General features: G+C 41.4%; 2 protein-coding genes across 2 annotated transcripts; both read left to right on the plus strand.

The window, feature by feature from the left end:
• The first annotated feature begins 838 nt into the window (after positions 1 to 838).
• LOC109004335 lies at positions 839 to 1,159 on the plus strand. Its single transcript, XM_018982858.2, has one exon. The coding sequence runs from the start codon at positions 839 to 841 to the stop codon at positions 1,157 to 1,159; it is 321 nt and encodes a 106-aa protein (XP_018838403.2).
• Positions 1,160 to 9,660: 8,501 nt separating this feature from the next.
• On the plus strand, positions 9,661 to 10,793 carry LOC109004324. Its single transcript, XM_018982849.2, has 2 exons — positions 9,661 to 10,597; positions 10,753 to 10,793. The coding sequence occupies exons 1-2, from the start codon at positions 9,661 to 9,663 to the stop codon at positions 10,791 to 10,793; spliced, it is 978 nt and encodes a 325-aa protein (XP_018838394.2).
• The last annotated feature ends 2,874 nt before the right edge of the window (positions 10,794 to 13,667 follow it).

Genomic DNA, 13,667 nt, shown 5'->3' on the forward strand with positions numbered 1-13,667 from the left:
AGCCAGGGGAAGTCTTGGACCTGTACCTATCAGTCTCACCACTTGTGGTGTCCTCAGTATTAGTTCGAGACGAAAGGGCAAACAAAGGCCAGTTTATTACACCAGCAGGACTTTTCAGGGAGCCGAGGTGACATATCCACGCATAGAAAAACTCATCTTTGTGTTGGTTAGAACAGCCTGACTACTGTGGTCATACTTCCAAACTCACCCCATACGTGTCCACATGGAGGCACCTGTAAAGAAAATCCTTCAGAGGCCAGAAGTATCAAGTCGATTGGTCAACCGAGCTAAGGAGGTAAGTGAATTTGGCATCGACTACGTGCCAAGGATCACTCTGAAGGGGCAGGTGTTGGTAGACTTCATGTCTGAGTTTACTGGGTTCCCAAAGGAGCCACAATATGAACTATCCTTGAAGCCCTGACATGTCTTTGTAGAAGACTCGTCATGCCGGGTTGGAGGGGGAGTGAGGGTGTATATTATTTCGAATGAAGGAGTGGAGTACGACTACACCATCTGACTGGCCTTCAAAACTACCAACAATGAAGCAAAGTATGAGGCATTCTTGGCTAGATTGATAGTCGCAGTATCCCTCAAGGTCGGTGAAATAGAGGTGAAAGCAGATTCACAAGTCGTGGTCAATCAGGTGGAAGGAGAGTTCGCAGAAAAAAATGAAAGACTGAAAAGGTACTTGCAGGAAGTCGAAAGAAGACGTGCCCACTTTTAATACTTTCAAATTCAGCAGGTGTCGATGGACAAAAATCATAATGCCGATAGACTGGCTAGAGCAAGATCAAAATAGGAAGAATATTCCTTGCCTGAGGAAATTGTAGTTAGAACTATGGAAGTGCCCACAATAGGAGCTGAAGCTTTGGAGATAAATGCAGAGATACCTGGTTGGGCTGAAGAGATAGTCAGGTATTTAGAGGCCAGCAAGTTGCCAAAAGATAAAGGGGAAGAGAGGAAAGTTAGAAATAGAGCAATATGGTTCACCCTGGTGAACGTTGTGTTATACAAGCGGGGTTACTCAAATCCCTTCTTGAGATGTGTATCACAGGAGGAAGCGTTGTACATATTGATAGAAGTGCATGAAGGAGTGTGTGGGAACCATTTTGGTGAAAGATCATTGGCGGTGAAAGTGATGAGGGTGGGGTACTACTAGCCCTCACCCTTAAAGATGCAAAAGAGTTTGTCCAAAAATGCCAGAAGTGCCAAGATTTTTCCCCAATACCTCACTGTCCGCCCGAACAACTTACGCTTATGACATTGCCCTGGCCTTTTATGCATTGGGAAATCGATTTGATTGGGCCTTTTCCCCTGTGAAAGGCGGGGTGAAGTTTGTGGTGATAGTGGTAGATTACTTCACCAAGTGGGTGGAAGCTGAATCCCTGGACGGAAAACAGCACCACACGCTTCTTGTGGAAGGTTGTTGTGTGTAGATTCGGGATTCTCCAGGTAATTATATCAGATAATGGGCGGTAGTTTGATTGAGGTCACTATCGAGGTTGGTGCTGGGAGCTAGGCATTGAGGTCAGGTATTCTTCGCCAGGACATCCACAGTCTAACGGGCAAGCCAAGGCTACTAACAAGGCTCTGCTCGACATCCTAAAAAAGAAGCTAGCGATAGAAGGGAGAATGGCCTGAGGAGCTTCCAGGAGTATTATGGGCTTACCGAACCACGGTAAAAACCCTGACGAGGGAACCCCCCTTCTCCCTTACCTATGGGCATGAAGCTATCTTGCTCGTGGAAATAGGGATAACCACATATCATGTTCAGCATGTTGACCCAAAAGCCAATGATGCTAGGTTAGAAGGTGAACTCAAGTTTTTGGAAGAAAGAAGGATGGAGGCAGAAATAAGAACTGCGGCCCATAAGAGGAAAGTATAGCAGAGCTTCAATCAGTGCATCCGACCACGATTCTTCAAAGTGGGGGATTTAGTGCTCAGGGAGACAGGAACGATGAGTTAAGGATGAAGAAAAACTTGGGCCACGGTGGGAAGGGCCTTACGTAGTCGCAACCAATAATTGGTAGGGGTCTTACCAACTCAAAGATGCAGAGGGAAAAGAGTTACCCCATCCCTGTAACACATAGCATCTATGGAAGTTTTTTAGTTGAAAATGAAAAGATATTCTAAACTGATGTGCTTAATCGAGCGAAATAGTAATGAAATCTTTTAACACTTTATTTGTGTCCATTTTTTTGTTTTCTTCAATAAAGATTAAATAAAATATATGATCAACGAGAAGACCAGGGGAGCCAAGTACCATGTCTTCACGGACTTGCCTCAACCCTTGCCTCAGTCTTTGAGGTCGACGAGAACACCAGGGGAGCCAAGTACCCTGTCTCCACGGACTTGCCTCAACCCTTGCCTCAGTCTACGAGGTCAATGAGAAGACCAGGGGAGCCAAGTACCGTGTCTCTACGGACTTGCATCATCCCTTGCCTCAGTCTACGAGGCTAAGGAAAAGACTAGATGAGCCAAGTACTATGTCTCCACGGACTGACCTCAACTCTTGTCTCAGTCTACGAGGTCGATGAGAAGACCAGGGAGCAAAGTACTGTGTCTCCACGAACTTGCCTCAACCCTTGCCTTAGTCGCGATCGACGAGAAGACCAGGGGAGCTAAGTACCGTGTCTCTGCGGACTTGCATCAACCCTTGTCTCAGTCTATGAGGTCAGTAAGAAAACCAGGGGAGCCAAGTATCGTGTCTCCCAGGCCTTGCCTCAACCTTTGCCTCAATCTACAAGGTCGACGAGAAGACCAAGGGAGCCAAGTACCATGTCTCCACAAACTTACCTCAACCCTTGCTTCATTCTATGAGGTCGATGAGAAGAGCAGGGGAGCCAAGTACCATGTCTCCACGGACTTGCTTAATCCCTCGCCTCAGTCTACAAGGCCAACAAGAAGACCAAGGGAGCCAAGTATTGTGTCTCAACGAACGTGCCTCATCCCTTGTCTCCGTCAACAAGGTTGACGAGAAGACCAAGGGAGCCAAGTATCATGTCTCCATGAACTTGCCTCAGTCTACGAGACTGGACCAGAGGATCAGGGGAGCCAATTACTGTGTCTTCACGGACTAGCCTCATCCCTTGCCTCAGTCTATGAAGCCGACAAGAAGACTGGGGGGCCAAGTACCGTGTCACCACGGACTTGACTTATCCCTCTGATTAGGTCCACCAGGACGACAAAAGGAAAATCAAAGGAAAAGGAACAGCGAAAGGAGAAACAAACATCCAAGGCCAATCAACAAGGGAAAAAGATAATTTCATTGATAGTAAAATGTACACAAAGTGTAAGCAGATAGCCGCAAGGATGTCTAAAGATACTTGGATAGGGGTCTTTTGCAAGGAAAGGAAATAATATATATAACTTTACAATAGAGAAACATAAATAGAAGCTAAGGCGTAGGAGCGTTAAGATCTGGCTTGGGCGCATTAGGCCCGTGATCGGGGGCATTAGAGTCAGGAGGGAAGGCGTCGGGAAGCATGTCTCTACCTAGGGTACAACCGTGCTCAAGCACGTCAGGGTCTGGAGGGAGATCAAGGGGTCGAGGGCTATTAAGTGTGCCTCGAGGGCTCTTAAGTCTGCTTGAGGGTTTTCCAAAATGTGGTCTCGCATCCTCTTAAGGCCTTCAATGTATCCGTACGACCAAGCCTTGTCGTGAATGAACACAACCGACCTCAGCTGCCTCTGTAAGCGGGGAACAACCTCCTAAACTTGAGATAGGTTGATTAGTATATCTTCAATGACCACATTCTGGGTGACTAACCTTTTTCTCAACTCCTTTTAACTCTTCAGATGTTTGGTCAATAGCAGTCTGGGCAGCTACCAAAGAATCTTCCCGTCCTTTCAAAGCTTCTGAAAGGGACTGGTGATCTTTGTCCAATTGCTCAAGTTGCTGAGCCTCAGAGTCTTGATGGCCCCTCAACTCAACATTCTCCCCCCGCAACTGGCTCAACGACTTTTCAAAAGCTGCCACCTTCGTAGCCAATTTATCAACCGACTCCATGGCCGAGCTCCTCACCGCCGACGCAGTCAAGACATCATTGCGAGCTCGGCCTACTCCGTCACCATGGCCAGCTTGGTTTTTAATATCTCCCGCCAGTGATGAAGCTGCTTGATTTAATCCTGGCTTTTTCTGTGAAAGTGCTGGGCTTTCACCAGCTCCAGCGCATTGCAGGGCTCACTGTGCCAGAGAGCAAAGGGTTTGGTGCTCTCATTCAACTGCTTCCTGGCCATTTACAATGAAAGCAACCAGTTGAGATGCACCTTATCTCCAACAAAAACAAACACGGGAATAGTCAGTATAGGATTCCAAATCAATAAGAGGGTAGAAAACAATAAACAAGTGGGAGAGATCTCGAAGAAGAAGTCCATCAAGGACTTGGTAACCCGTTCTAGAGATTCTGCTTGAGCTCCTCCCGCCTTAGATCAAGTGGAGAGAGGAATGGCCTAGGCTTTCTTCGAGGGATGGCCGGGTAGCTGTCTCCACATCTTCAACTGTGCCTGCGACCCTCTCTGTAGGTCTGATGGCAGGTTGGGAAATAAGGTGGCCCTCAGTGGTAGAAGAAAGCTCCTCACTAGGACTTTGAGGCCTCTTCCTCTCATTGGGGCTACGCAGACTCTCTCCCTTAATCCTCGACTCCACGGTCATCTCAATTTCAGCGGCAGGAGACCTCACAACAGGTAAGGGACAGAGGGGAGCATTCGTCTTCTTGACAACAAGGTAAGGAACCGCGGTCAACTCTGGCTCCACTTCTTCCCCTCTGGAAGTTCTCCCGACAGGCTCCTTGCAAGAGCCACCATGAGCTCGACGACAGCAGTGGCAAAAGCAGGGCCCTTTTTTTTATAGCTGGGGGTGAGGGGACTCAGGGGAAGACACCCTCTCCACATCTGGGTTGAGGCCTTTTGCTCAATCTTCAGCAGCACCCTCGAAAACTTGACCTCCGACGGTGGATTGCACTGTGGATGGAGCAGAAGGGATTATCTCTACGTTCACCTCAGGAGGAAGCTCTACCAGAGTTGACCGAGGAGGAGCCAGCTCTAGGAGGGCCCCATAGAAATGCATTGAGAGCATACTGGCCCCCCAAGACAAACTGAGCAGGCCTATCAGTGTGGTTGGCACTGTAGGGACCATGATCGTGACGAGCTCCGCGATTACGACTGTCTCGAAAGGAGGAGCAGCCGGTGCTTTTGGGATGGCAGGACTCTCTCCCTCTACCTCCTTGGTGGATTCGATGGATGGATAGAGGGGGTTGGCAGTGGGGCAGCCACAGATGGTGGTGGACGTCGTACCTCAATCAGCACTAATGATTGCCTAAAGGAAATCGAGGAGGAGACACTGGGCTGCTGTCGGCCCTAGCAACCTCCACGTGGGGTTTCTTCCCTTTGCCTGCTGGAGGAGGGCTATAGGAATGCTTCCGAATTGGGGTGGCTTTAGACCACACAGGTATGACGTAGTCGTCAAAAATGGTGTGACCTAGAAGAGGTAAAAATTCCCTTATATTTTTCTCCCCAAGAAGAACCTCCGAGAGAACATCGAACAGGTGATTCTTTACTCATTCTTTGACAAGGGCAATATGACGTAACTCCTCGGGAGAGGCCTTCGGCCATATCACTTTATCATCAAGAACTACCCCCCATTTGGCCCGAACGAGGAACTCACGGCAATTTACCTGTCCAACCGGAAATTCTCACACACAACCGGACACGAAGAAAAACTTGGTGGTCTAGTCTTTGACCTTGTAGTAACGATGTTCCAAGGAGACAAGGGCATGCATTGCCTTGAAACTGCAAATGTTCCCCTCAAGTTTTATGAGGTTATAGGTCAGAAGAACTCATAGCCAGTAAGGTCATCGTGCTCCGGGTCTAATTGCAACAAAACTCGCCACCAGAGGACGCAACAACACATCAAGATCCTCTAAGCGTTTGGGTGGAGTTGAGAGGGGGCCCATCCGAGACAAACTAGCATGTCACAGATAGGGCGAAGGAAGGGTAAACTCAACTCGCAAGAGAACATGCTGGGGAAGAGGGGGCCTTCATCAAACTTGGGTAAAATTACAAGAGAGGAAAAGGTGATTGACTCTTTCTAGCCCAGTCTTGCCTGTGAGGCATAACCCTCGTCATCGACATCCCCTTCTCGTGGTCCAGGAGTCTTTAAAACCACCTTTTCCAGGACGTGAAAGGTGGAAGCCAGTGACGGCAAGAACTCTGGGGTGACGTCTGAACGCCAGTTGTAACCAATGTAGAATTGCTCTACGGTGCAAACCTCGGGCTGGTCCAAGACTCCCTTTGAATCTTGGGTTGAACGAACTTCTTGGGAGCCATTGAGATTGAGGTTGAGATAAGTGATGGAGAAGGAAGGGAATCAAACAAAGAGAATGAGAATATTAGAGCACAGAGAGCTGAGGATGTGGTAAAAGGGGGAAAAATAGGGCAGAACCATGTTTATATAAAGGGAAAGTGACGGTTGGCCATCTACACCCATGTGTCAAATGGGGGATGCGGAAGGGTTCAAATATTGTGAAACATATGACACGACGCGACATGGGAACCAAATGGCACATCAAAATAGGTCTAAAGAGTCTAGTTGTTCGGCTGAGAAGGGTAAAAGCGTAAAAAAGGAAAGGAGAAGAGAGAAGAATAGGCAAAATTAAATTCCCATCGAACCAATTCAATGAGAATTAGTGGGTAATGGAGAGGGTAAAGAGGCCCTGTCCAAGAGTCTGAGATCCCACGATCTAAAGGAAGCCCATCGGTCTAGCAAAGTGAAGATAACGGCCTTTGGTGGGCTTGTCCCACCAAGTGGGCTTGTCCCACCAAGTGAGAGGCATGTTCGGCCCGACCAAAGATTAATGAGACACCGATAGAGGTTGCCAAGTGTAACATACGCCAACCTGTCAGCTGCCTTGAATAATCACCAGCATGTGGCTACTAGGAAGTGTGTGGGAGAAGCTATAACCACCGTTCACCTAGGAAAAGCAAGGTGGGCGTCGCCAGGACATGCCAAGAAGGAGCAAACTCCTTAAGTCCCTAGAAAAAAGTTGCTAGGAAGCGTGTAGGAGAGGTAACCATGACTCCTACCTTGAGGAAGGAAAGGTGGGCGCCGCCGCAACAGGATGAAAGGCAACTGAAATGATGGTTGTGAAGCAGTAGCCATGGTAATGCATGCTGAAAGAATAACTATGGCTCTCCCCTCGAAGAGAGATAGGGACTCGTCAGACCTGATTGAGGGGTCACCAAGACATTAGTCAGTGCTCAACGCCACATTAATTATTTTCCTTAGGGTATCACGCCTCCAAACTGATTCACGTGCACGAAGCATGAGGCACAATGGGACAACCCCTTGGGATGAAGCAACAGTACTTCAAACTACCTAGTATAAAAGTCCACTCAAAGTATGATCAAACTCACGAAAGTAATGGGGAAAGAAAACACTTCCTAAAAAGAAAAACTAACTTAAGTATTGGAGGGTCCCCTGACCACCCCCAAGCTCCCTTCTTTATTTGTATGTTTGCAGGTCCTTTAGTTCACCTCCCAACTATCCGAGGAGTCCTCCTAGTATGTACAAAACTCGTCCAAAATAGATATGGATTTTTTTGTCACTTTGTGATGTGTATTCGCTTCAACACAGGGTTTGAGATTGATTCTCTTATGGGTCATGCGTAGATTTTGATATAAATTACATATTGGCGTATTTGACTTGCAGAGCTATTGGGGGATACTTGAGAAAGTGGTATTGCAAATGGAGCATCGAACAGTTCTTGGTGATGGATCTTCTGTGAATTTAGTCAATGAAGAAGATGAGGAAGATTTTAGGAGTTGTTGCGAAGATGAGGAAGTCTGGAAGGAGACTGAAGAATCTGTGAAGGAAGAGTTATAAGACGATCTTGATGAACTTTCGGTGAAGATATTTTAGAGTTTCTAATTTGGGAGAGGGCGGAGTCGTGGACAGGGAGGGAGGGATGGAGGGAACATGAGGGATTGGAATTTGTTGCACAATTAATTATTGTATTTCTCAAAATAAATAAATGTCATACTATAAATGTCATACTTGAGTGTTATTTTTGTTTAATGATTTATTAAGATATATAGTTTTTGTTTAATATATTTTTAAAAAAATGTAAAGAATGAGAGTTTATATGGGACGGAGAGAGCTAGGCTTCTCGTCTGAAATTAGGGAAGAAGGGTTGGGGTTGTGTTTTAGGTTTTTGGACTTTAGATATGAAAATAGATAATGTTACAAATTAGTTTGTGCTTACCAATTGGCCTATAATCTTTTCTTTTCTTTTTTCTTCCAAATTGGCCTATAGCCTATAGGGTTGTGTTTGAATTGAATTGTAACTCTAGTTTTAAAAAAAGAATGGATTGTACATTTTGGTAAAGAAGTAAATCATTTTGGACAACATCATAAAAAAACCTAAACATCTCCTCCATTAATCTCTAGAATGAAACAACGGCATAAACCTTTAAAACCTTCTCTTATCAAACTTTTATGTGTTGTAATTATATAACTAGATAAAATACTGACTTGTATAAAGCTATCATTTTTGTTAACTTTATATTAGGTTTACTTTAAATTCTATAAATCCATGACTTGTTTTAACTTCGTATGAATTTGTTTTCTCACTTTCTCATTTCACATTTATTATCAATTTTATTTTTTATATTTTTACAATTGGGCACGCCCCTTACTAGTATGTATATATATGTGTATACATATATATATGTGCGTACACACATGAATAGTGGATACAATCTATCCTTCAAAGTGGGTTTTCCTTTCTAATAATGATGAGGCAATGTAACACCCGGCCCAGCCAAGCCCGCTTTACAAAAATTTTGAGTTTATAGGTATGAAAAATCCATTTGAAATTTTGAGTAAAATTTTTGGAAGAGAGTATGGGCCTAAACTATTTTTGACGGATTATAATTTTTCTTTTTTGATAGGTTTAAAATCTTTTAATGGACCAAGTAGTTTCTCACTCGAAAAATTTATGGAGCTATTGTAATTTTTTTAAGTTGATTTAAAGTATTAAGAGTTAACTCTCCGGACGTTACAGTTGGTATCAGAGACAGGTTTGAATTCTGTATACTATAAACCTTGGAGGTTTAGATATCTGTGGGATTAGGAAGAAATTTCAGATTTGAGGTTTAGAATTTTTAAAGAATAAAAGATGATGAATGAGAGTTAAGGTTTTAGAATTCTTGTAGGCGCTGGGTCATGACGTTGAGGAAATAATTTTTTCAGAGTTGTGGTGTAGACATTTGTGGGCTATAGGATGTGATTTTTATGGGTATTTAGGGTATTAGAAGTCTCAGGTGTTAGACAAGATATTTATGGAATTTGAAGGGTAGGAATTTTTATAGATATTCTAAGATGTTCATATGGTTTGAGGTTCAGTTCGGTTTTGTAGATCGCACATAAGGCTTTTCACAGGATGAAAGGTTTAGAGTCTGGAGTTTTATAGAGTTACTACTGTTGCTTGTACAATTTTTTTATATGTACTTATGTTTGTTTTAATAATATCACCATTTGCTTATTTTGCACAAACCCTTTATCCTTGTTATATATACATATATATATATATATATATATATTTTTTAATAATCCAAGTTGTCAGGATGCCACCTCGTCGTCGAGAACGAAGTGTATCAGGTATGAATGCGACAAATGATGAATGGGGATGTACCATAGAACAGTTTAATCGAATGCATCCTCCCACCTTCGATGGTCGGGGCGACGCAACCTTAGCAGAAGACTGGATCCAAGATAATGAGGAGATACTCCGCGTTATAAACTGCACGGACGTACATAAGGTTCTATACTCTGCTTTCAAACTAATGGGAGAAGCAAAAAGATGGTGGATTTCTAAAAGAACCATCAGAGAAGCGGAAGGGACGAAAATAGTCCGTTGGCTGCACTTCAAGCAGATCTTTCTGGAACGCTTTTTCCCAACCTTTGTTCGAGACGACAAGGCTATGGAGTTTGCTAATTTGGTACAGGGAGCTATGTCAGTACACCAGTACTCAGCTAGATTCATTGAGTTATCACGCTTTGCTGCATATTTGATCCCTGATGAGGAGAAGAAGGCTCGTAAGTTTGAGCAAGGGTTGAATGAAAAGATTTATGAACGAATTGTGGGCTTTCAAATTCAGAACTTTTTAGAGTTGATGGATAAGGCCACAGTATTTGAGTGGAGCCTTCAAAGAAGCGCAACACTACTGGAACAAAGGAAGAGGACTGCGCCACAAGGGTCTCAATCTGCAGTGGATCAAGGGCCGTGGAAAAAGAGAAATGATGGGAGCAGCTTGGGGCAAAAGCAAATGCAAGTAAATCAATCGAATAGCCTCTGTAAGTTTTGTAATCGTGCACATACTGGAGAGTGCAGAAGGGAAATGGGGGCATGTTTTCGATGCGGTAAGACTGGACATCTTATCAGGGAATGCCCTTTGCTGCTGACAGACAACAAGAAGCCTAACCCACATCCAGGTTCCCAACAAGCGAATCAGGGTAATAATCAACGTAGAATGGGACCGGCCCAAGTGTTCGCACTGACATATGAAGATGCTGAGAATGACAACAATAAGATCACAGGTACCTCACTCTATTTTCTCCTTGAACTCTTTTTATTTGAATCGAGATTAGTTGTGCTTGTATGGAACTGTTCTAATAGGATAGCTTAGAATATTAAAGTTTGTTTGAGAGTAGATTTTCTAAGGATTTGAAATTTATGAATCGAGGTTATTCAGGATTTAAGCTTGGAGCTTTTGATTATACTATATTGTTTTAAGAGTTCTCTGTTAGTTAGTTGTAAATGCGGGGGTTAGTTCTCTTCCGAGGTATGAGATTCAATGTTTTTTAGGATTATAAGTTATTAGAGTGAGCAGCGGAAACGTGGTTTGGTGAGTGATATGATAGTTTGAGATTTTATTTTTTTATATTTGTACGAGGGTCATGAATTTATGTAGAGAGTTAAAAATTGTTTTAGGTTTTTAATTGTATTGTTGAGGTTTATAGTTTAAATATGATCTTTCGAAGTGCAATACAAGGTGCGCAAATAAGTGTGAATGATTAGATATTTGAACTCTGCTTTAGGTGTAGCAAATTTTGAGGACGAATTTTTTTTTTTAGGGGGGGAGGATGTAACACCCGGGCCCAGCCAAACCCGCTTTACAAAATTTTTGAGTTTATAGGTATGAAAAGTCTATTTGAAATTTTGAGTAAAATTTTTGAAAGAGAGTATGGGCCTAAACTATTTTTGACGGATTATAATTTTTCTTTTTTGATAGGTTTAAAATCTTTTAATGGACCAAGTAGTTTTTCACTCGAAAAATTTATGGGGCTATTGTAATTTTTTTAAGTTGATTTGAGGTATTAAGAGTTAACTCTCCGGATCTCTAGGAACGAGACGTTACAGGCAAAGCATTTATCAAAGGAAAATAGGGAATGGGCTACCGAAAGTTTGGTGAAAGCTACGGCCTATGATGTTCATTTTCCCTTCAAATCTCACGGAATAAACCACATGCAAATTTCCATCCTATCTACTCCCTCTATTTTCCTCTTTAATCATAAAAAAAAAAAAAAAAACATATCTCCTACAATTTATGATTAAATCTAAATGTTACGCAAGAAAAACATATAAAGTTACTCACAAAATATTATTTTTCTTCTAGTTAACCATAAAATTAAATTTATTGCTTCTAATTAAATATCGTGAACTTCTAGAGATTGACTTAAGTGATAAAAGTCTTAGTTTTGGTGGTATGCTCTCTCTAAGATTTAAGGTTCGAATCCTCTCGACTACAAACAATCTCTATGAGTTATTAAACTGAAAGATTATTTCCAAATTAGTCAGAACGCTGTTTTCGAGCATTAGTATAGATAAAAGAAAATTTAATATTGTCAATTTGTTTCAATGTGTCACACAGACGTGGAATCCACTCACACATGGTTTTTCTATTTGTTTGCAAGTTCGAAACTGCCTTTTCGGCTATTAAATAACCCTGTCTAGTGGTCCTCGAATTGCCTTATTGATTACTTTGTTAATGTTTGGGTTTACAAGTTAACATCAATATCTTTGAAGTTGATTTATATATATATATTATATATATGAAGACTATTACATTCATAAAAAAATTATACAAAAACAATCTTACAAATTTACGTGACTTTATCTGATTTGTTAGATCTACTTTTCAATAAAAATAACTTTATAATCTGACGAACCATATCAAGTCACGTCAGTTTATGAAATTACTTTTATGTTATCTCTTTGTGACTAGAGTATTTTCCATATATATATATATAAATATATTATATATATCTCCACCCAACAAGCCTTTATATTAGTGATAATTCATATTCTCGTCCTAATAATATATTTATTCGAATCTGTACAAAAATCTTGTATTAATTGTTATAGAAATCACATGACCTGTTTCTCTCTTTTGATTCTTTGAAAACTGATCAACCAAATCCAATTCAGCTAGACGCAAAGCATCTCTATTTCTTCGTCACTTGTTTTCAGTCTTTTTTTTTTTTTTTTCCTCACATTTCATAAATAGATTATTGCGTGTGCGGTTAAGGACGTATTTCGTACCACCACCGATGAACTCAAGTAGCTTGCACCAAAAGAAGTGTAGAGACTTGGTATATTGGAAACATCTCTAATACCTAAGTCAGTATTTATGATAGAGAAATATAAAATCAATAGGGTCGTAAAAGTTACCTCGAATTAGCAGTCAATGTCAACTATATAGACGCTTACTTAACCAATAAGAATCATATAACTGCATAATCTTCTCTGATAATTTTGGATGTTCTAATTTCTTTTCATGTGAGTTTTGTATTTATTTATTTTTTTTAAAGTGACTGAACCATATTTACATACTCATAACTGTAAATATCATTTCTCATCATGTCTTAGATAGGCAATAACCATAGAAGGAAACATCACCATTGGCGAGTATCTCGGATCATCTATCCTTTTTAGGAAGGTCTAGAATTTTCTCGGCGGTTGCATCATAAATCCACAGTTAATAAGGTTGGAATTTATCAACATGGGGTTATACGATGCGGCCCATTATTCCTCATTTGCTAGGCTTGTGATATTGTATTGTGTTCATGGGCCTCTGTAAGATGGATCGGGCCTCGTCCGAATGGGGAGATCTCTGTCCCTCCATTCTAATGCCTCCATTTTCTATTTTTTACATTTAAAAAATTTAGAAAAAAATACACATAAAAGCCCTCAAAGCATTGTACAATTTAGGCTCATAGTCTAAATTATCAATTTTGACAATCACCCTCACAAATTACCAAAAGAGTCGCAACGAATCCCCTTTTTCCAAATTATCTCTAAAAATTTTTGAAAAGAAAATATGATTCTATAATTAAAAAATATTAGGGCGGAAAAAAAAAAAAAACAAAACGTTACTCAAAAGAGAAAAAATATCATTTTTTATAATTTTTTATTTTATTATTTAAATCTTAAATGAAGGGTATTTATGTCAAGTTTTTATCTAGAGGTATATTGAGTTTTTTTTTTTAATTTTGGGGAGTGATAATTGATATTGATAAACTTAGGAGATGAGTGCAACATGTACTATAGTTTGAAGGGATTACACAATTGTTTTAAAAAACTTAAGTTGGATATGAAAAGTAAGGT

Source organism: Juglans regia, chromosome 16, assembly GCF_001411555.2.
Source record: "Juglans regia cultivar Chandler chromosome 16, Walnut 2.0, whole genome shotgun sequence".
Lineage (NCBI taxonomy): Eukaryota > Viridiplantae > Streptophyta > Magnoliopsida > Fagales > Juglandaceae > Juglans > Juglans regia.

Bases quoted from the DNA above. Each gene is read 5' to 3' on its own strand.
- LOC109004324 (XM_018982849.2), top strand. From the start codon at position 9,661: ATGAATGCGACAAATGATGAATGGGGATGTACCATAGAACAGTTTAAT. The intron at 10,598-10,752 runs GTACCTCACTCT...GAGGTTATTCAG, and splicing joins TGACAACAATAAGATCACAG to GATTTAAGCTTGGAGCTTTT.
- LOC109004335 (XM_018982858.2), top strand. From the start codon at position 839: ATGGAAGTGCCCACAATAGGAGCTGAAGCTTTGGAGATAAATGCAGAG.